At 47.4% G+C, this 21,722-nt stretch overlaps 1 protein-coding gene across 5 annotated transcripts in view; it reads right to left on the bottom strand.

Annotated features, from left to right (window-relative positions):
* Positions 1 to 21,722, bottom strand: part of PPP3CA (protein phosphatase 3 catalytic subunit alpha) — a 209,966-nt gene that overhangs the window by 53,467 nt on the left and 134,777 nt on the right. For all 5 annotated transcript variants that reach the window (XM_081332230.1, XM_081332231.1, XM_081332232.1 and 2 more), the window contains 2 exons: positions 7,132 to 7,243; positions 5,025 to 5,170 (listed from right to left, as the gene is read on the bottom strand). In XM_081332230.1, coding sequence (XP_081188356.1) covers positions 5,025 to 5,170; positions 7,132 to 7,243 — 258 coding nt within the window. The remainder of the gene's footprint in view (positions 1 to 5,024; positions 5,171 to 7,131; positions 7,244 to 21,722) is intronic.

The following is a 21,722-nucleotide window of genomic DNA, read 5'->3' on the forward strand; positions in this document are numbered from 1 at the left end:
CTATCCAGGACATATTTAGGGCTAAATTCTGACTGATACTTAAATCACATTGACATAAAATGAAACAATTAATTCTTATAAACAACTGACATTAATAAAATATTCTTAAACCAGAAACAGTTTGATTCAGCCTGAAAAGTAAGCACTTAATACTAAAAAAATAATAAATCAAAGAAGGCAGCTTCTACACACCATTTAAATTTTGTATGAATTAAACCAGGGGTCCCCAACCTATGATCTGCGGCCTGGGATCAGGCTGCAGGCTCTTGGACAGTGGGATGCAGAAATGGCTGGCTGGTGAGCACATGCGTAGGCACGCATTCCCCCCCTCGCGCTAGCACCTGTGGCCGTTTGCGCATGTGCGTGAACAGGACGCTAGCACAGGGCGGGTGTCTGCAGCCCGTTTGTGCATGCACCGCTAGCTCAGATGCTTGGTGCAGGCCATTCACACATGCATGAATGGGCCACTAGCCACCATGGGGGGCTGGCAGTTCGTGCATGCACACAGTGCCAGTGCATGCCATATGTGCAAACGAGGCTGCTAGTGCTGCACCAGTATGCGTGGCCCCGTGCACACATGCGTGCACCAACTTTGAAGCTGCTCTCCTTCCCTCCTGTCCACTAGACCAGAAAGGTTGGAGACCTCTGAATTAAACAATGGGAATAACAATGTTACAAAAAAAAGTAAAGCACTCCAATTTATTTCAAGCAATTTACATGATTTTTAAGGCTAGTCAAGGCATAATCGCCAAAAAGATGCTTCCAAATCTGAATGAATCCCCATCTAGAGCATATAGTGAAATTGTGAACTGTTTCATATAAAGTGTCAGAGTGAAAGGTTGTGCTGGATGACAATACAGAATGCTGAAAAATCAACATTAAGCCAGTTTGCAACTGTATGGACTGAGAAATTTGGACTCTGCATTGCAAATTCATCTTGGGGAATGTGGCATTTCTATTTGATAACTTACCTCCACATAAGCTTTCTATTCTTTCATTGATCAGGGGAAACTATAGAGGAAATCAATTCCATCAACTGAATAACTCCCTAGGTACATATTAATAATAAAGCTCTTTAATTCTATTTTAACCAGAACAACATTTAAACACTGATGACTCACTATAAATAAAATCAGATCTGCTTGGCTTTAGCAACATAATGAAGAAATATTCTATATAAAGAGGACATCCCTTGCTGAATGAAATTATGAAATTATTCTTACCGTATATACTTGAGTATAAGCCGACTCGAGTATAAGCCGAGACCCCCAATTTCACCCCCAAAAACTGGAAAAAGTTATTGACTCGAGTATAAGCCGATCCGCCGTTCTGCAAGCCTCTGCCGCCAGCAGAGGCTCGATCCGCCATTTTGCAAGCCTGAATACACAGGAATACCCTGTGTGGCCGTGGCTCTCGGGGAAGCCCTGGCTGTCCGCTTCCTCGCTCCATGCTGCCATTCGGGGCCCGCGCGTTACCCGGGCAAATCGCGGCGCCCAGCAGGCGAGGAAACACCCCCCCTTCCCTCAGGAGACGCGAAGCAAGTGACCGCCCGGAGCTTACCGAGGACTTGCGCGCGGCCGAGGCTTCGGTGCTTCCAGGATCGCGCGCACCTCCCCAAACCTCCCCAAACGTCGGCAGGTCTCCGTTCCTCCTGCCGACCTTTGGGGAGGTTTGGGCGCCTCCCCAAACCTCCCCAAACCTCGGCAGGTCTCCGTTCCTCCTGCCGACCTTTGGGGAGGTTTGGGCGCCTCCCCAAACCTCCCCAAACCTCGGCAGGTCTCCGTTCCTCCTGCCGACCTTTGGGGAGGTTTGGGCGCCTCCCCAAACCTCCCCAAACCTCGGCAGGTCTCCGTTCCTCCTGCCGACCTTTGGGGAGGTTTGGGCGCCTCCCCAAACCTCCCCAAACCTCGGCAGGTCTCCGTTCCTCCTGCCGACCTTTGGGGAGGTTTGGGCGCCTCCCCAAACCTCTGCAGGTCTCCGTTCCTCCGCGCAGACCTGCCGACCTTTGGGGAGGTTTGGGCGCCTCCCCAAACCTCCCCAAACCTCGGCAGGTCTCCGTTCCTGTTTGGGGAGGTTTGGGCGCCTCCCCAAACCTCCCCAAACCTCGGCAGGTCTCCGTTCCTCCGCGCAGACCTGCCGACCTTTGGGGAGGTTTGGGCGCCTCCCCAAACCTCCCCAAACCTCGGCAGGTCTCCGTTCTTCCTGCCGACCTTTGGGGAGGTTTGGGCGCCTCCCCAAACCTCCCCAAACCTCGGCAGGTCTCCGTTCTTCCTGCCGACCTTTGGGGAGGTTTGGGCGCCTCCCCAAACCTCCCCAAAGGTCGGCAGGTCTGCGCGGAGGAACGGAGACCTGCCGAGGTTTGGGGAGGCGCCCAAACCTCCCCAAAGATCGGCAGGAGGAACGGAGACCTGCCGAGGTTTGGGGAGGTTTGGGGAGGCGCCCAAACCTCCCCAAAGGTCTGCGCGGAGGAACGGAGACCTGCCGAGGTTTGGGGAGGTTTGGGGAGGCGCCCAAACCTCCCCAAACAGGAACGGAGACCTGCCGAGGTTTGGGGACGTTTGGGGAGGCGCCCAAACCTCCCCAAAGGTCGGCAGGTCTGCGCGGAGGAACGGAGACCTGCCGAGGTTTGGGGAGGTTTGGGGAGACGCCCAAACCTCCCCAAACAGGAACGGAGACCTGCCGAGGTTTGGGGAGGTTTGGGGAGGCGCCCAAACCTCCCCAAACGTCGGCAGGTCTGCGCGGAGGAACGGAGACCTGCCGAGGTTTGGGGAGGTTTGGGGAGGCGCCCAAACCTCCCCAAACAGGAACGGAGACCTGCCGAGGTTTGGGGAGGTTTGGGGAGGCGCCCAAACCTCCCCAAAGGTCGGCAGGAAGAACGGAGACCTGCCGAGGTTTGGGGAGGTTTGGGGAGGCGCCCAAACCTCCCCAAAGGTCGGCAGGTCTGCGCGGAGGAACGGAGACCTGCCGAGGTTTGGGGAGGTTTGGGGAGGCGCCCAAACCTCCCCAAACAGGAACGGAGACCTGCCGAGGTTTGGGGACGTTTGGGGAGGCGCCCAAACCTCCCCAAAGGTCGGCAGGTCTGCGCGGAGGAACGGAGACCTGCCGAGGTTTGGGGAGGCGCCCAAACCTCCCCAAACAGGAACGGAGACCTGCCGAGGTTTGGGGAGGTTTGGGGAGGCGCCCAAACCTCCCCAAACGTCGGCAGGTCTGCGCAGAGGAACGGAGACCTGCCGAGGTTTGGGGAGGTTTGGGGAGGCGCCCAAACCTCCCCAAACAGGAACGGAGACCTGCCGAGGTTTGGGGACGTTTGGGGAGGCGCCCAAACCTCCCCAAAGGTCGGCAGGTCTGCGCGGAGGAACGGAGACCTGCCGAGGTTTGGGGAGGCGCCCAAACCTCCCCAAACAGGAACGGAGACCTGCCGAGGTTTGGGGAGGTTTGGGGAGGCGCCCAAACCTCCCCAAACATCGGCAGGTCTGCGCGGAGGAACGGAGACCTGCCGAGGTTTGGGGAGGTTTGGGGAGGCGCCCAAACCTCCCCAAACAGGAACGGAGACCTGCCGAGGTTTGGGGAGGTTTGGGGAGGCGCCCAAACCTCCCCAAAGGTCGGCAGGAAGAACGGAGACCTGCCGAGGTTTGGGGAGGTTTGGGGAGGCGCCCAAACCTCCCCAAACAGGAACGGAGACCTGCCGAGGTTTGGGGAGGTTTGGGGAGGCGCCCAAACCTCCCCAAACGTCGGCAGGTCTGCGCGGAGGAACGGAGACCTGCCGAGGTTTGGGGAGGCGCCCAAACCTCCCCAAAGGTCGGCAGGAGGAACGGAGACCTGCCGACGTTTGGGGAGGTTTGGGGAGGCGCCCAAACCTCCCCAAAGGTCGGCAGGAGGAACGGAGACCTGCCGAGGTTTGGGGAGGTTTGGGGAGGCGCCCAAACCTCCCCAAAGGTCGGCAGGAGGAACGGAGACCTGCCGAGGTTTGGGGAGGTTTGGGGAGGCGCCCAAACCTCCCCAAACGTCGGCAGGTCTGCGCGGAGGAACGGAGACCTGCCGAGGTTTGGGGAGGCGCCCAAACCTCCCCAAACGTCGGCAAGTCTCCGTTCCTCCGCGCCCTGCCTGCCTGCTTCTTTCCGCTGCGGAAAGAAGCAGGCAGGCAAGGCGGGGAGCTCCGGAGACCTGCCGACGTTTGGGGAGGTTTGGGGAGGTGCGCGCGCACCTCCCCAAACCTCCCCAAACTTCGGCAGGTCTCGGACGGCGGTGGCTTGGGAGAGGTGCGGGCGATCCCGGAAGCACCAAAGCCTCGGCCGCGCACAAGTCCTCGGTAAGTTTTTTTGTTGACTGGAGTATAAGCCGAAGTGGAATTTTTCAGCCCAAAAAGTGGGCTGAAAAATTCGGCTTATACTCAAGTATATACGGTAGTTTCCTCTCCAATTTAAATCTTTTGCAACTGCTAAGGTTGAGGTTTATCTTTTATGCACTTTATTTTTGCATCTTGGCATCCGACAGATGAGAAAAGGTTGACAACCTCCAAAGCAAATAATTGGGAAACTTTAAGATGCACATCTTCAATTACATATTTCATCCCCAGCTTTTAGACTACTGTTGTGATGGAACAGCATGACTTTAATACCGCAAATGATATATTAAAAATGGAAGAGTTTTCAAAAGAATAAATAATTGCTAAAAGACAAAAAGGCCATTATCTGTAACTGCTAAAATTATTTTTAATAAATCTTGAAACCGGTTAAAATATAGTATAAAGTATACTCTTATTAAGTATACTTCATTGTGTCCTTGTTTCAATCTACCATTTAGGCTGTGACAATATAGTTACTTAGGAAAAACTTTTAATGCAGAATCTAAAATTACATGGCACCCTTTTTAGTAATCTATGTCAACTGAATGTGCTAAATTAGATCATAACATAACAGGTTGTTGGAAAACTCTTTAGTAATAAACATTTTTACCCTGATCCAGAACAGCCACCCCAGGTGTATATACAAGCAGTATTTTGGATACTTGCTCTCCTGACTTACTTTTCTGATGTCATCTAAAGTATTGATCTCAGGGGACAGGCCACCATGCACACATAGAAACTGTTGGTTCATCAGAGCAGCCAAGGGAAGGCAGTCGAAGGCATCCATGCAGGCATCATACACACGTTCTGAATACTTTATTTTACCTGTTGTGATGGTAAAAGGAATACAAAATGAAAATAAAGAAATGGAAATAAATAAAAAGTTGGCTAAGAATGCTGGTTTTGCTATCTACAGGTATTAGCTATGTTGTGATATTAGTATTAACAATGAGTCGGTCTTATAACAAAGACTACAGTATCTACATAAATAAAATAATTGAAATATTTTCTGTACAGGTAATCCTCAATGTACAACCACAATTGAGCCCAAAATTTCTGTGGCTAAGTGAGTTTTGCCCCATTTTATGATCTTTCTTGCCACAGTTGTTAAGTTAGTAACACAGTTGTTAAGTGAATCTGGCTTCCCCATTGACTTTACTTGTCAAAAGGTCACAAAAAGTGAACACATGACCATCGGACACTGCAATCATCATACATATGAGCCAGTTGCCAAGCGTCTGAATTTTGATCTTGTGACCATGGGGATGCTGCAATGGTTGGTCATAAGTCACTTTTTTCAGCAATATTTTGTAACTTTTAATAGTCACTAAATGAACTGTTGAAATTTGACGACTATCTGTATATGCAAACATTTCTTCTCAGTGTGTATGAATTTAATGTCTTCCTTAATCTCCTTTGGGTATCATATGGAATATGTTTTGTTCATGTGAAATATTTGTAGTTCATTTTAGTGACTTAATTGGGATAACTTGTTTGGGTTGTACATGATTTGTAGATCAATTGTAGATTTTACTCTTTTTATATTTAGCTATAGTGCATTTTCTGCTTGCCTATTAACTTTAATAAATTTCCAGGTTTTTTCAATGAATTTTGTTGAGTAACATAGTGCAAAAGCATAATAAATTAAAATTAAAATTCTGTAGGAATAAGAATTCATTTCATACATTGTAAATAAATCTTAAAAATGTATTAAAAGCTCCTACTAAAGCCTATTAATATTTTTTAGTCAATGCAAAAGTTTCTTCCCAAAAACTAATTTTCTTTCCATATTCCATTAAGCATTTTCCCATCCCGTTTAGGGGTAGGTCAGTTTCCAAAATCTCCCCTCTCTGCATTTTTCTAATTATCTTTTTTTTTAATTAGAAAATTTTATTAAATGTACATTTAAAAACATTTTCTAATTATCTTCCACAATCACAGCTATAAATAAGTTAGAACATAAAATTAATATGAAATGCTAATTTACAAATATGCATAGTAAAAAAGCAATAAATTATGACACAGTCAATTAATAGACCTTTCATTCTCTGCTCATAAACTAAATATCATTGTACACATTTCCATAGGTCACAGATCCTCTAACCACAGCAGATTTTGATGCAACCATCAAATGAGACCGAAGCAAACAGGAAAAAAAGGGAGGTAGAAAACAGTAAAGATTAGAGTGGAAAACCAACTCTTCAATGTTCACTTCTTCAATTTGGGAGAGAAGTAAAATTTAGGGCTAAGGTCAAATGCATCCTTTCAACATTTACTAATTTCCATGACTGCAGTCCCCTCATCTTTTATTTGAGATCAATGAAATTGAAATATAACTGCTGTCCCATCTGAATAAAAAACATCTACTGCAGATGTATGTAAGCTGAATTTTAGTTTTAGGCTATTTTATAATGGATAATGGTGGAAAAAAGAGCAAGTTGCTTTAAGAAACTCCATCCCTGTTCACATTCCACCACTGGAAAACAGAAATAGATATATTTCTAAAATTTTGAGAACAACATGGAAAACCAGGAACTATTGTGCCCAAGGAATATGGAGCATAATTGAGTCAAACTCACAGAATTTTGATATAATTTCAAGAACTATAATCACATTGGAAGATCAAGGAATGAATGATTTTAGATGGCAACTATCCATAAGTATTTTTGAAAAATCTAAATGCATGTTTTAAAAAATGGTTTATTTGTTTTATTCCTGAATGAGATTTTTTAACACTTTCTTAAAAAGGAACAGAATCAAAAGAAGACACTCTGAGTCATACTTACATTCTTGTTTAAATGTGAAATACTCTGTTAAATGTCTACATTCATGATTCCCACGCAGTAAAAACAGTGTTTTGGGATAAAGAATTTTCAAGGCCCACAAATAAAGCACACACTGCAAAGGGAAAAAAGGTAGAAAGGTGATCAAGAATGAACATTCAAATTCGGTTTATACAGCATACATATGAAATATTAAATTAATCATGCCTTATGATACTTAGAAGCTTTTCTAGGCTTTTAGATACTATGCACTTGTTCTATTTGCTTCAGCAAAGTCCAACACCTCATGAATTTTTAATACATTTACTAGTGATAGACAAGCCATAATTCCTTCAGAAATGTTCTTTTCATACTGGAAAAATGATTGAACTTGGTAACGTTACATCCATACACAAAGATCAGTTCAGCTGGTAGGGATGACATTCACAGAGAAGAGGGGAACAAATACTTTTCTTCACAAGAGGTGCTTTCTTTAAGAAAACAGACAAACAAACAAACCTTAATATTTGCTACTTTCATGAGTAACAGCCAAGTTATCTTTATCATTAGCTTGCACTGCCTCTTAGGCAGGTGAGAATTTGACCAATGACTCCTTTACTGCTTTTGATAAGCTTATAGGAATTGCCATACACTAAATAAATAAGTAAATAGTTTATAGGAAAAATCAGAGTTACTTTGGCAATTTCCTCCATTTGTTTCAGCTTATTGATGTTACAGAGGACCTGGATTTTCAGTATTCTTTACAGCTAGTTCACTTTCAGAGAGATAAACAGAATGGGTTTCTGTGTTTGGGTAGGCTGGGTCATATCCTCTACAGAAATCCTACAAGATCAAATGGAGCTTAAACAAACAGAAAAGCTTAATCAAAGGGAACGGCTCATTTCAATTAAAAAGAACAAGAAAATGACACTTTTGAAATAATTTTCTTGTAAACAACTCTAAAACAAATTTGTTATTATTTATTTAACTCCTTGAGACAAATTTATTTAACTCCTTGAGAAAAAATGTGGACATCCCACAAGCCCAGTTTGCTAAGATGATGCTTGTTAACACTTCTTTCAACAGTTATGCCAAGTTTAGAGAAGTCTGAAGAAACAATGAAAATATCCAGAAATGCAATATTTTGCACATTTTTACAAATATGAAAATGCTAACAAGAAAAGTTTGGATTTTTTTTAAAGCAATTTTATTATTTTTGAGGAAGGGAGAGCATAATTTTAAAGCAGTACTAACTGCTATACAACCCCTTCATGGATTACTGCCTTGTCGTGGCGAAGGGGCTTGCGTAATTCAATGAAGCTATGAGCTATGCCGTGCAGGGCCACCCAAGACGGAAAGGTCATAGCAGAGAGTTCTGACAAAACGTGATCCACTGGAGAAGGAAATGGCAACCCACTCCAGTATCTTTGCCATGAAAACCCTATGGACAGTACCAAAAGGCAAAACGATATGACGCTGGAAGATGAGCCCCTCAGGTCGGAAGGCGTCCAATATGCTACTGGGGAAGAGCAGAGGGCTAGTACTAGTAGCGCCAGAAAGAATGAAGCGACTGGGCCAAAGCCGAAAGGACGCTCAGCTGTGGATGTGTCTGGTGGTGAAAGGAAAGTCCGATGCTGTAAAGATTTTTTCTCCATAGGAACCTGGAATGTAAGATCTATGAATCAAGGAAAGCTGGACGTGGTCAAACAAGAGATGACAAGACTGAACATCGACATCTTAGGTATCAGCGAACTAAAATGGACAGGAATGGGTGAATTTAATTCAGATGACCATCAGGTATACTACTGCGGGCAAGAATCCCTCAGAAGAAATGGAGTAGCCTTCATAGTCAATAAAAGAGTAGGAAAAGCAATACTGGGATACAATCCTCAAAATGACAGAATGATCTCAGTTCGAATCCAAGGCAAACCATTCAATATCACAGTAGTTCAAGTCTATGCCCCAACCACCGGTGCTGAAGAGGATGAAATTGACCGGTTCTACGAAGCCCTACAGCACCTTATAGAACTAACACCAAAAAATGATGTTCTTATCATCATGGGGGATTGGAATGCTAAAGTAGGAAGCCAAAAGATAACTGGAATAACAGGCAAGTTTGGCCTTGTAGTACAAAATGAAGCAGGGCACAGGCTGATAGAATTTTGTCAAGAGAATACGATGGTCATAGCAAACACTCTTTTCCAACAACCCAAGAGACGGCTCTACACATGGACATCACCAGACGGTCAACACAGAAATCAGATTGACTATATGCTCTGCAGCCAAAGATGGAGAAGCTCTATACAGTCAGTAAAAACAAGACCAGGAGCTGACTGTGGCTCAGACCATGAGCTTCTTGTTGCAAAGTTTAGGCTTAAACTGAAGAAAGTAGGGAAAAGCACTAGGCCACTCAGGTATGAATTAAATCATATCCCTGTTGAATATACAGTAGAGGTGACAAATAGATTTAAGGAATTAGATCTGATAGACAGAGTGCCTGAAGAACTATGGACAGAGGTTCGTGACATTGTATAACAGGTAGCAACCAAAACCATCCCAAAGAAAAAGAAATGCAAGAAAGCAAAATGGCTGTCTGAGGAAGCTTTGCAAATAACTGAGGAAAGGAGGGAAGCGAAAGGCAAGGGAGAAAAACATAGATATGCCCAATTGAATGCAGAATTCCAGAGAATAGCTAGAAGAGATAAGAATGCCTTCTTAAATGAACAGTGCAAAGAAATAGAAGAAAACAATAGAATAGGGAGGACCAGAGATCTTTTCAAGAAAATTGGAGAGATGAAGGGAACGTTTAATGCAAAAATGGGCATGATAAAGGACCAAAATGGCAGGGACCTAACAGAGGCAGAAGAGATTAAGAAGAGATGGCAAAATTACACAGAAGAACTATACAAGAATGAGCTTAACATCCCTGACAATCACAATGAGGTGGTCACTGACCTCGAGCCAGACATCCTAGAATGTGAAGTGAAGTGGGCCTTAGAAAAGCTGAGCAACAACAAAGCTAGTGGAGGTGACAGTATTCCAGCTGAGCTATTCAAAATCTTAAAAGACGATGCAGTAAAAGTGCTACACTCAATTTGCCAGCAAATTTGGAAAACTCAACAGTGGCCACAGGATTGGAAAAGATCAGTTTACATTCCAATTCCAAAGAAAGGCAGTGCCAAAGAATGTTCAAACTATCGCACCATTGCACTCATTTCTCATGCTAGTAAAGTCATGCTTAAAATCCTACAAGCTAGACTTCAGCAGTATGTGGATCGAGAACTACCAGAAGTACAGGCAGGATTTCGAAGAGGCAGAGGAACTAGAGATCAAATTGCCAACATATGCTGGATCATGGAGAAAGCTAGGGAGTTCCAGAAAAACATCTACTTCTGCTTCATTGACTATGCTAAAGCCTTTGATTGTGTGGATCATAACAAACTGTGGCAAGTTCTTAAAGAGATGGGAGTACCAGACCATCTTATTTGTCTCTTGAGAAACCTATATGCGGGTCAAGAAGCAACAGTGAGAACTGGACACGGAACCACTGATTGGTTCAAAATTGGGAAAGGAGTCCGGCAAGGCTGTATACTGTCGCCCTGCCTATTTAACTTATATGCAGAGCACATCATGAGAAAGGCAGGGCTAGATGAATTAAAAGTTGGAATTAAGATTGCCGGAAGAAATATCAACAACCTAAGATACGCAGATGATACCACACTAATGGCAGAAAGTGAAGAAGAATTAAAGAGCCTCTTGTTGCGGGTGAAGAAGGAGAGTGCAAAACTTGGGTTGAAACTTAACATTAAGAAAACCAAGATCATGGCATCTGGCCCTCTCAATTCTTGGCAAATAGATGGGGAAGAAATGGAAGTAGTGACAGATTTTATTTTCCTGGGCTCCAAGATCACTGCAGATGGGGACTGTAGCCAAGAAATTAAAAGACGCTTGCTCCTGGGGAGGAAAGCCATGGCAAATCTAGACAGCACACTAAAAAGCAGAGACATCACCCTGTCAACAAAAGTGCGTATAGTCAAGGCTATGGTCTTCCCAGTTGCAATGTATGGCAGTGAAAGTTGGACCATAAGAAAGGCTGAGCGCCAAAGAATTGAGGCCTTTGAACTATGGTGCTGGAGAAGACTCCTGCGAGTCCCTTGGACTGCAAGGCGATCAAACCGGTCAGTCCTAGAGGAGATCAATCCTGACTGCTCTTTAGAAGGCCAGATCCTGAAGCTAAAACTCAAATACTTTGGCCACCTAATGAGAAGGAAGGACTCACTGGAGAAGAGCCTAATGCTGGGAAAGGTTGAGGGCAATAGAAGAAGGGGACGACAGAGAATGAGGTGGCTGGATGGAGTCACTGAAGCAGTAGGCGTGAGCTTAAATGGACTCCAGAAGATGGTAGAGGACAGGAAGGCCTGGAGGAATGTTGTCCATAGGGTCGCGATGGGTCGGACACGACTTCGCAGCTAACAACAACAAAACTGCTATACAAAGCTAACAACTGGTACACAAAGTACCTGATATAAGTTCAGAGGAAAGATCAGCTTCTAACACAGTGAGAGGAATGAATAGGGCACGGGTAGGCAACCTCGGCTCTTTTATGACTCGTGGACTTCAACTCCCAGAATTCCTGAGTCAGCTGACTCAGGAATTCTGGGAGTTGAAGTCCACGAGTCATAAAAGAGCCGAGGTTGCCTACCCCTGGAATAGGGCATTACAACACTAAACCCTGGCTGTAGTATATTCGCATATAGAAAAGTAGTCTTAAAAACATTGCTCTAAGAAGAATACTGGTAATGGCTTGGGAAAACTGATACTAAGGCAGAAGACAAAATCATTTAAAAAGATTCACATAAGAATCCAAATTAGATTGAGAAGCAAACAAGTGAAGGATTATTACACAACCGTAATTCCATTCACGTCCAATTACACAAAATAACTTAATTTAGTGCTACAAACTGATCCGTGGTAGAAATTGCTGAACTGTATAACCCAAAAAATTTCCTAAGAATTCTTTTGAAGTATTAATAATAAAATAATAAAAGACGCTACTTGTGCATATCTGGGCTTATTTCTGTATCTATTATTTCCTATTTAACCCTATATAGTTTACTCATATCAGAGGCTGTATGCGAGTTTTTCAACAAGATACTTCTAGAGGAAAAAATCAAGACTGCATAAACATAAGGTGCTAATGGCTAAGGACACTGTTTTGAGAAGAGAAGAGGAATGGAAAACCTGGAGGATAGAGGCAATTAAACGCTAAGGAAGAGGCTAGGCATATAAATTTAATCAATAACTTTTTTTAAAAAAAATAAGGCATACTATGCATCTCTCTTTTTTCAGGTCTACCTGTTAGCAAAATAGAAGAATGGGACATTGATAGACCATCTCCTCCCCAATACAGTTGAATTAAATTGATTTAGTTATTAAATGTCAACAATATCAGATCTTGCAACTCTTGGTAGTTATAATCCATTAACTAATTAGCTAACATCACCAATAAAATCCAATACATGAAGTCCAGTTTCTTACTTTCTATACACTTTCCATCACTGAGATATATCCTCTAGGTGTACATGAACCCATTACTCTTCCATATAAACATGCTACTAGTACCATATATGGTATCAGCAACACTGCCATTTTCCAGAATGGAACAGAATCATCAAATGAACACAGAGAGGAAGGTGTCTTGTGCCATCCAGTTTGATATTTGATCTATACTTCACTTAGATGGACTATATCTTCTCATAACACACACTTTTATTCAGCAATGGAAAGTTGTATTTCTGCCCCATCTGGAAGATCAGGGGCTGGCAGAAGTTCTTCATTTACAACAGATGCTAAACTGAAGATACTTAGCAATATGCAAATTAATATTTTAAAATATATTTCTTTTATTTTTAACAACAGAATGTGACGCTTCATAATGAAACATCTAAAATCTGTCAACAGACTATCATGAGTGTTCTACATAGGTCAGAGTGGTCTTTCATTGTCTGCTTTTGGAAAGAATATGGATTGAAAATATGAATGAACCCCAAATCTGGAAGTTTTCATTATTTGAAAACATATAGATGCATTGTAAATGGTGCATAACAAGAAGGATTATTCTTTAATGATGGGTAACTGGGATTTACAATCATTGGTTGAGGGAATGTATTTGTTTCCTGCTTCTAAACCTCCTTTAGAAGTTTATATAATAAATAAAAAGATTTATATATAATAAAAGGCTGATCAATATTATTATTCTATGGATCAAGATTTAATCTGTATTTTTATGTTTGTATTTCTTTGTTTTATCACTTTTTGTTTATTTTTGTATATCAAAACAAGAAAACTAAAGCAAAATAAAAAAGGAAAAACCCAGCTCCAACCTCAAGAATCCCTTCTCTACCACAAAAGAAAATACAATAGCCATGACTTTGAGTTCAGAGGGAAAATAGCCTGTGGAGGTGTTAAAGGTGTTTTAAAATTATGGTCACACACATAAGTTGGGTTTATGCCTCTCCAAGATGAAGGATTATGATTCGTTTCTTTTGATTAGCAGACACCAGTTGTTATATTATAAGTTATGAGCTTTTTGTCATGGAAATCTGTACTTTCACCCTTCTATTTACAAGACTGTACAATGCAACAATCCAACAAACATCTGGAAAGTTATAGGTCATTTTTCAAAAAGGCAGGATCATTCACCATCTTGCCCAACAAAATGGCCATTCCCCAGACGAAGACTTAGAATATTTTGAATCTATTTCCCTTGTCAACCGCCCCTCCCCCTTAACCCTATTGATTATGATTAGCTCCTGTAAAGATGACATTCTCAGGAGTACTTCTGGCTATATGACAGGAAATTGAACTTAAGAATTGGAGAAGGCCTCTTCAAGAAAAATGTATCATACTGTATATAAAAAATCAACAAATAGAAATGTGGTTTGCTGATCCCAGAACCACACCTTCTCAACCTAGCTGGCTTCTTTCCAGGCAAAATATGTTCCTTTTTTTAAAAGGCATGATACACTCTGCCCCAAGCAATTGTAAAAAAAGTAATGTGGATAAATCCCTTACCATCCTGACTTAGGATAATTGGAATTGAGATCCTATAGCAGTAATGGCGAACCTTTTAGAGACTGAGTGTCCAAACTGCAACCCAAAATCCACTTATGTATCATTGGTTGCTGGGTGGGTGTGGCCCATTGGGTGGGCATGGCCGCGGTGGTAACGGCAGACTGGGTGGGACTAAAAAGTTCAATCAACCAATTCCAACTTTGCGAGATCTTTTGTTTGTCCCGCGAGAAGTTGAAATTGATTGATTGATTGAACCTTTTTCTTTTGGCACACGGCGGCAGAGGCCTAAAGCAAAAAGGTTTTCCACGGTCCTATAGCATTTCAACGTACTGTATTTTAGAACCATGGCATTCTGGATTTCTTTTTCAAATTCAATTATATTTCATGTCCCAGATAGATTTTACATGCTGGATATGATACTAAGATATGGGCTATCCTGAACCAATCCTATAGTGCAGGGGTGTCAAACTCAATTTCATTGAGGGCCGCATCAGCATTGCAGTTGCCCTCAAGGGGCCGGGTGGGTATGGCCTACGCTCGCAGTCGGTGTTGACAGGAGGGCAGAGGTCGACCGCGAGGTCTCTCGTTTGTGGAGTTCCTCGGGGGTCGGTCCTCTCGCCTCTCCTGTTCAACATCTACATGAAACTGCTGGGTGAGATCATTCGTGGTTTTGGAGTTGTGTATCATCAGTATGCTGATGATACCCAGCTTTTCCTTTCGACCCCAAACCACCCCAGTGATGCCCTCAACGTGATGTCCCGTTGCCTGGAGGCGGTTCGGGTCTGGATGGGGAGGAACAGACTTCAACTCAACCCCGACAAGACCGAGTGGCTTTGCATACCTTCATCCCGGGTCTATTCGGATATTCCATCTCTCTCTATGGGGGGTGAATTATTACCCTCCGTAGATAGGGCTCGCAACTTGGGAGTCCTCCTAGATTCACGGCTCACCTTGGAAGATCACATGGTGGCTGTGACTAGGGGGGCTTTCGCCCAGGTTTGCCTGGTGCGTCAGTTGCGGCCCTATCTAAGCCGGGATGATTTATGCACGGTCACTCACGCGCTCGTGACCTCTCGTCTAGACTACTGCAACGCTCTCTACATGGGGCTTCCCTTGAGGACCACCCGGAGGCTCCAACTGGTACAGAATGCAGCCGCGAGAGTTGTGTTGGGAGTCTCCCGATACTCCCATGTCACACCTCTGCTCCGTGAGCTGCATTGGTTGCCAGTTGTCTTCCGAGTGAGATTCAAGGTGCTAGTAATGGTGTTTAAAGCCCTACATGGCAGGGGTCCGGAGTACCTTAGGGAACACCTGCTGCCGGCGTCTACTTCCCTCCGCCCTGTGCGTTCCCACAGAGAGGGCCTCCTCAGGGTGCTGTTCTGAACCAGCCCTCTTCTCCCAACCCCTAATTAAGAGACGAGTCTGGAAAGCGTCCAAGGCTAAAAGGCTTCTGCCAAGGTTTAATTACACAGATAACAAAACACAAGAGCTTGTCTTCTCAAACGAAAAAGTTGCTTTCAGCAACTAGCCCCTCCCCAAACACTTCTTTTATAGAGAGCTCAGGGCGTGGTCTCCCTGTGCCTCCTCCCGAGGAGTCCCATAGTCTTTCTTTGTTTGTCCCTGCTCGTCTGCCTCCTACGTCGGGCGTCCTTGAACAGGGCCAGCTGTGGGTCATCATCCTCCGCACTCTCGGGCTCACACAGCTGAGAAGAGGTCCCCGGCTGAGGACTCTGCAAAGCCTCCAAATCATCATCAGCCGGTTCGTTTCCCTCCTCCCCCACATCTGAGTCCTCCGATACATCGGACCCGGCTGTCGGACCCACCGGCTGGCCCTGAGTCACAACACTATCCCGCACCGCAGGGCCCTTCCCTCGGGTCTGCCGATCCGGATGCGGTCGGGATGGGAACTGTTCGTGAAAAGCAGTCACCAACGCAGGGGCATGAACGGCGGTCGCGTCTTCCCATGTGAAGTCCTCCGGCCCGTACCCTTTCCACTCGATCAGGTACTGGAAGCGACCTTTCAGCCAGCGGGAATCCCTGATGCTGGCGACCTCGTACTCGGGGGTGCTGCCTCCATCACGAGTTCCTGATGGGGGAGGTTCCGCTTGGCGAAGTGGACAGGCCGGTTGTTCGGGGACCAACAAGGACCGATGGAAGACGGGGTGCACGCGCAGGGAACGTGGCAGAGTTAAACGATAGGCGACCGGGTTGATGACGGCCTCGACTGGGAACGGTCCAAGGTAACGGTGGTCCAGCTTCCTCGCCGGCCGAGTGGATGGTAGGTTCCTGGTGGACAGCCAGACCCGATCCCCCACCGATAGTGGAGGCGTATCCCTTCTCGACCGATCGGCGAACCTCTTGTAGTCGGCCTTGGCCTTCTCCAGCTGCCGTCGCACCAACCGATGGATCGCCTGTAACTCCGCCATGAATTCGTTCGCTGCCGGCTCCGGTGAGTCCACGGGAGAAAGAGGGAAGAACCTGGGGTGATAACCCACGTTGGCCAAGAACGGTGTCATCTGCGTGGAGGTGTGTTGCGAGTTATTAAAGGCAAACTCGGCTATGGCCAAATAGTCCACCCAGTTGTCCTGCTGCAGGTTAACATAGCAGCGCAGATACTGCTCTAAGATGCCGATGACCTTCTCGGTACCCCCGTCGGTCTGAGGATGATGCGCGGACGAGAGGCAAACCTTAAGGTCCAACGCCCGCATCAACTCCTGCCAGAAGCGGGCTGTAAACTGGGCCCCCCTATCGGAGACGACCCTATCGGGAAGGCCGTGCAGCCGGAACACCTGTTGGATGAACATGCGACTAGTGGCGCGAGCTGACGGTAAGCCGCGACAGGGGATGAAGTGCGCCATCTTGGTCAACATGTCCACCACCACAAACACTGTTGTGAAGCCGGAGGATGGGGGTAGATCCGTCAGAAAGTCCATGGACACAGCCCCCCAGGGTCTCTTGGGCGTTGGCAAAGGCTGCAGTAAACCAGGCGGGGCCCCTGTCGCTGACTTGGCCTGCCTGCATGGGACGCAAGAGGTGACATAAGACTGGACATCGTGTCGGACTCGGGGCCACCAGAAAGTACGGGAGACCAGCTTCAGAGTCTTGAACAGGCCAAAATGCCCCGCAGCCGGGTTATCATGACATTGGCTGAGGACGAGTCCCCTGAGTGGCCCTCCTGGAACATAGAGCCGGTCACGATAATACAGGAGTCCATCTGTGACCGACCAAGGCGAATCTGGCCCCACCTCTTCCTTCCGCTGAGCCACCCACGCCTCCTGCTGCTGCGCCTCCCGGATCCGAGCCCGTATATCCACCGGCTCCCGTACCGCAGCAAAAGACTCGACGGGGATCACTGTCCTGGGCGGAAGCTTGTCTTCCACTCGGGTGTACTCGGGCTTCCTGGACAGAGCATCCGCTCTCTGGTTGTGCCCGCTTGGTATATACCGCACCCGAAAGTCAAACCTCGCAAAGAAGAGGGACCACCGGATCTGGCGTTGGTTCAAATTCCGAGCGGTCTGCAGGCTTTCCAGATTCTTGTGGTCCGTCCGGACCTCGATTTGATGCCGCGCCCCCTCCAGATGATGCCTCCAAGCCTCGAACGCCGCCTTGATGGCCAGCAGCTCCTTCTCCCAGATGGTATAGTTGCGCTCCGAGGGATTCAATTTCCGAGAGTGATACGCGCAAGGGAAAAGGGTACCGTTGGGCGTCGCTGCCTGGAGTAACACGGCCCCAATGGCAATGTCGGAGGCGTCCGCCTCCACGACAAACGGCCGTTGCGGGTCAGGATGCTTCAAGATGGGCTCCTTCATGAAGGCGTCCTTCAAAGCTTGGAACGCCTGTTGTTCGGGGGCGTTCCACTGGAACCGAGTCTTCTTCTGCAGGAGCCGGGTGAGGGGGGCTGTCAAGGCAGCAAAGCCAGGGATGAATGTCCGATAGTAGTTGGCAAATCCAAGAAGTCGCTGAACATCCTTCACGCGACGCGGGGGTTGCCAACTCTGCAACGACTCAACTTTACTTGGATCCATGGCGATGCCCTCGGGAGAAATGCGGTGGCCCAAGAAATCAATGGTCACCTGGTAGAACTGGCACTTCTCCAACTTGGCAAACAGCCGATGTTTCCGGAGGCGCTGCAGGACCTGACGGAGATGCTGATGATGCGCTTCACGCGACGGGGAGTAAATCAGGATGTCGTCCAGGTAAATCACAACAAACTGGTCCAACAGATCCCGAAAGATGTCGTTCATAAAATGCTGAAACACAGCGGGGGCGTTGGTCAGGCCAAACGGCATCACCGTGTACTCGAAATGTCCATAGCGAGTACCAAACGCTGTCTTCCACTCATCACCCGGCCGAACCCTGACGAGGTTGTAAGCTCCACGCAGGTCCAGTTTCGTGAAGATCTTAGCCTCCCGGAGTCGGTCCAAGAGCTCGGGGATGAGGGGCAGCGGGTAGCGGTTACGCACCGTGATAGCGTTGAGTTTCCGGTAGTCACAGCAAAGCCGTAACTCGCCCGACTTCTTTTTGACGAAGAGCACGGGCGCAGACACTGGCGAGGACGAGGGCCGGATGAATCCACGAGCCAAGTTCTTTGTCAGGAAGTCCCGCAATGCGGCCAACTCGGGCTCCGACATGGAGTACAAACGCCCCACTGGGAGAGGCGCATCAGGGACTAGGTCAATGGAGCAGTCGTAGGGCCTGTGCGGGGGTAATTGGTCCGCCTCTGACTCGCTGAACACGTCAGCAAAGTCGGACAGTACGGGAGGCAAGGAAACCCCTGAGGAACCCTCCACCTGGCCGGCACAGATATGGCGGGTGTGGTCCACGCACTGCAAACTTGGGAAGGTGACCAAGTTCTGAGACCAATAGATCTGTGGATCATGCGCCCGGAGCCACGCCAGTCCCAAGACCACGGGGAAGTGCAGATCCGAAGTGACGTAAAACTGAATGGCCTCCACATGGGTACTGATGGCCATACACACGGGTTGCGTGGCGGCCGTGATAGGCCCGGACAGGAGCACTCGACCATCGATGGTCTCCACAAGCATGGGCGGATCCACCGGACACTGGGGAACAGCCCATTTGGCCACAAAGGCCGAATCCATAAAGTTAGTGGTAGCCCCAGAGTCAATTAAGGCATGGACCGGAATCCCCTCTGGCTTGCCAGGAAGGATCAGTCGTGCCTCCAAAATCAAATGCCGTGGAGGTTCACAGGCACCGTCGAAACGGCGTCGCTCGGCGTGATCGTTGTGGGTCGCCCGATCTTTCACACCGTCTAGATCGGGCTCGGGCCGTATTCCCGATAGCAAAGCAGGGGACTTTCTCGGAGCTGGCTTGGTCACTGACGCCCGCTGACGCTTCTTTGGGCAAGAAGCAGCCAAATGTCCAGGGTCCCCACAGTAAAAACACAACCCCTCCGATCGTCGTCTGTCCATTTCCGTCACCGATAGACGGGACCTGGCGGCACCCAGCTCCATTGGCTCCTCCCTCTGGACTGGGGGCTCACGCACAACAGGGGCGGCAGGGGTCTGTGGGGTGGCACGGCGACTCTTACGCTGCTGCAGCCGGGCATCGATCCGCAGACAAAGATGGATCAGCCCATTCAGATCTGAGGGAATGTCCACGCGGGCCAGCTCATCCAACATCTCCTCTGACAAGCCATCCTGAAAGGCATCCACGAGCGCAGCCTCATTCCAGGCAGAATCCTGGCTAAGCAGCCGGAAATCGCTGATATAGGCCTGTAGGGGGCGCTGACCCTGCCTCAAAGCTTTCAGACGTCGGGTGGCGGTCTGCGCCTTAATCGGGTCCTCGTACATGAGGCGCATATGGTCACAAAACCCCCCAAAGTTATCCAACAAAGGGCTAGGCTGTGCCAACAGAGGCGTGCCCCAACGAGCTGCATCTCCCGACAGAAGGCTCAACACGAATCCCACCTTATCACGGTCAGTGGGGAAATCAGCTGCTCTCACGCTGATATAAAGCTGGCATTGTCCCAGGAAGGCAGGAAACAGTTCTGGTTTACCAGCAAACTTATCCGGCATAGCTAACTGACATTTCCTCCTGGGTGGGGGGGCAGCATGTACCTGAGCCTGCAGTTGTGCCACCTGAGTGGCCAGCAAGGTGAGTTGCTGGTTGAGCTGGGCATTCTCGGCAAGAAGCTGCTCCATCGTAGTATTAAGGGGTGGGTGGCTGAAAGCAAACTGTTCTGAACCAGCCCTCTTCTCCCAACCCCTAATTAAGAGACGAGTCTGGAAAGCGTCCAAGGCTAAAAGGCTTCTGCCAAGGTTTAATTACACAGATAACAAAACACAAGAGCTTGTCTTCTCAAACGAAAAAGTTGCTTTCAGCAACTAGCCCCTCCCCAAACACTTCTTTTATAGAGAGCTCAGGGCGTGGTCTCCCTGTGCCTCCTCCCGAGGAGTCCCATAGTCTTTCTTTGTTTGTCCCTGCTCGTCTGCCTCCTACGTCGGGCGTCCTTGAACAGGGCCAGCTGTGGGTCATCATCCTCCGCACTCTCGGGCTCACACAGCTGAGAAGAGGTCCCCGGCTGAGGACTCTGCAAAGCCTCCAAATCATCATCAGCCGGTTCGTTTCCCTCCTCCCCCACATCTGAGTCCTCCGATACATCGGACCCGGCTGTCGGACCCACCGGCTGGCCCTGAGTCACAACAGGTGCCACCGGTCAGAGAATGTTGACTGGTGGCCCCCAGGGGGAGATCCTTCTCTGTGGGCGCCCCGGAGCTATGGAACCAGTTACTGGTTGAGCTCCGGACGGCGCCCGATCTTCGCTCCTTTCGCCGCGATCTGAAAACATACTTGTTCGAGCAAGCCGGCCTGGCCTGAGGGGGGATTGGTGGGGTTTTTACTATTTTTATTGGGGTTTTTAGTATGTATTAACTGTATTTTTTAATTGGGCATGTATTTAATTACCTTTTATCTTTTGTAAATTTCTGTGTTTTATTCTTGCCCTGTACACCGCCCTGAGTCCTTCGGGAGAAGGGCGGTATAGAAATATTAATAAATTAAATTAAATTAAAATTAAATTAAATTAAATTAAATTACTGGGTGGGCGTGGCTAGAGTGCGTATGGCCTACTGGGTGGGCATGGCCAGCTCTACATCGTTCGCATCAAGGGTGCCTATGGGGGCCTGGGCAGGAGTGGGACAGTTCTGAGGGTCTCTGGCAGAAGGAGGGTCTCTGGGCCAGGGCCAAGGCAGTGGGGGCCATTCCCTCACTGTTTCCAGGATGGGTTTCCGGGCCACATGAAACCACTTCGCGAGCCGAATCCGGCCCCCGGGCCTTATGTTTGACATGTCTGCTATAGTGTGAAAATAACAACTGCAGGGGAGCCCTTATTTAAAAAAATGCTCTTGTTTTTCTCTTCTCTTCTCAGCCTCCCTGACTCCTAAACCCATTCACTTCTCATTAAGGCACTGAATCATTTCCTAACATTCTCTAGTGGTAAGTTCTCTTTCTTTGTAGTGATTGACACCATAAAATAGTAAAAGACGTTCATCTGGTTGTCTTTCCATTTTGAAGAGGGT

Source organism: Vipera berus (genome assembly GCF_964194415.1).
Source record: "Vipera berus genome assembly, chromosome: 7".
In the NCBI taxonomy this organism is placed as follows: domain Eukaryota; kingdom Metazoa; phylum Chordata; class Lepidosauria; order Squamata; family Viperidae; genus Vipera; species Vipera berus.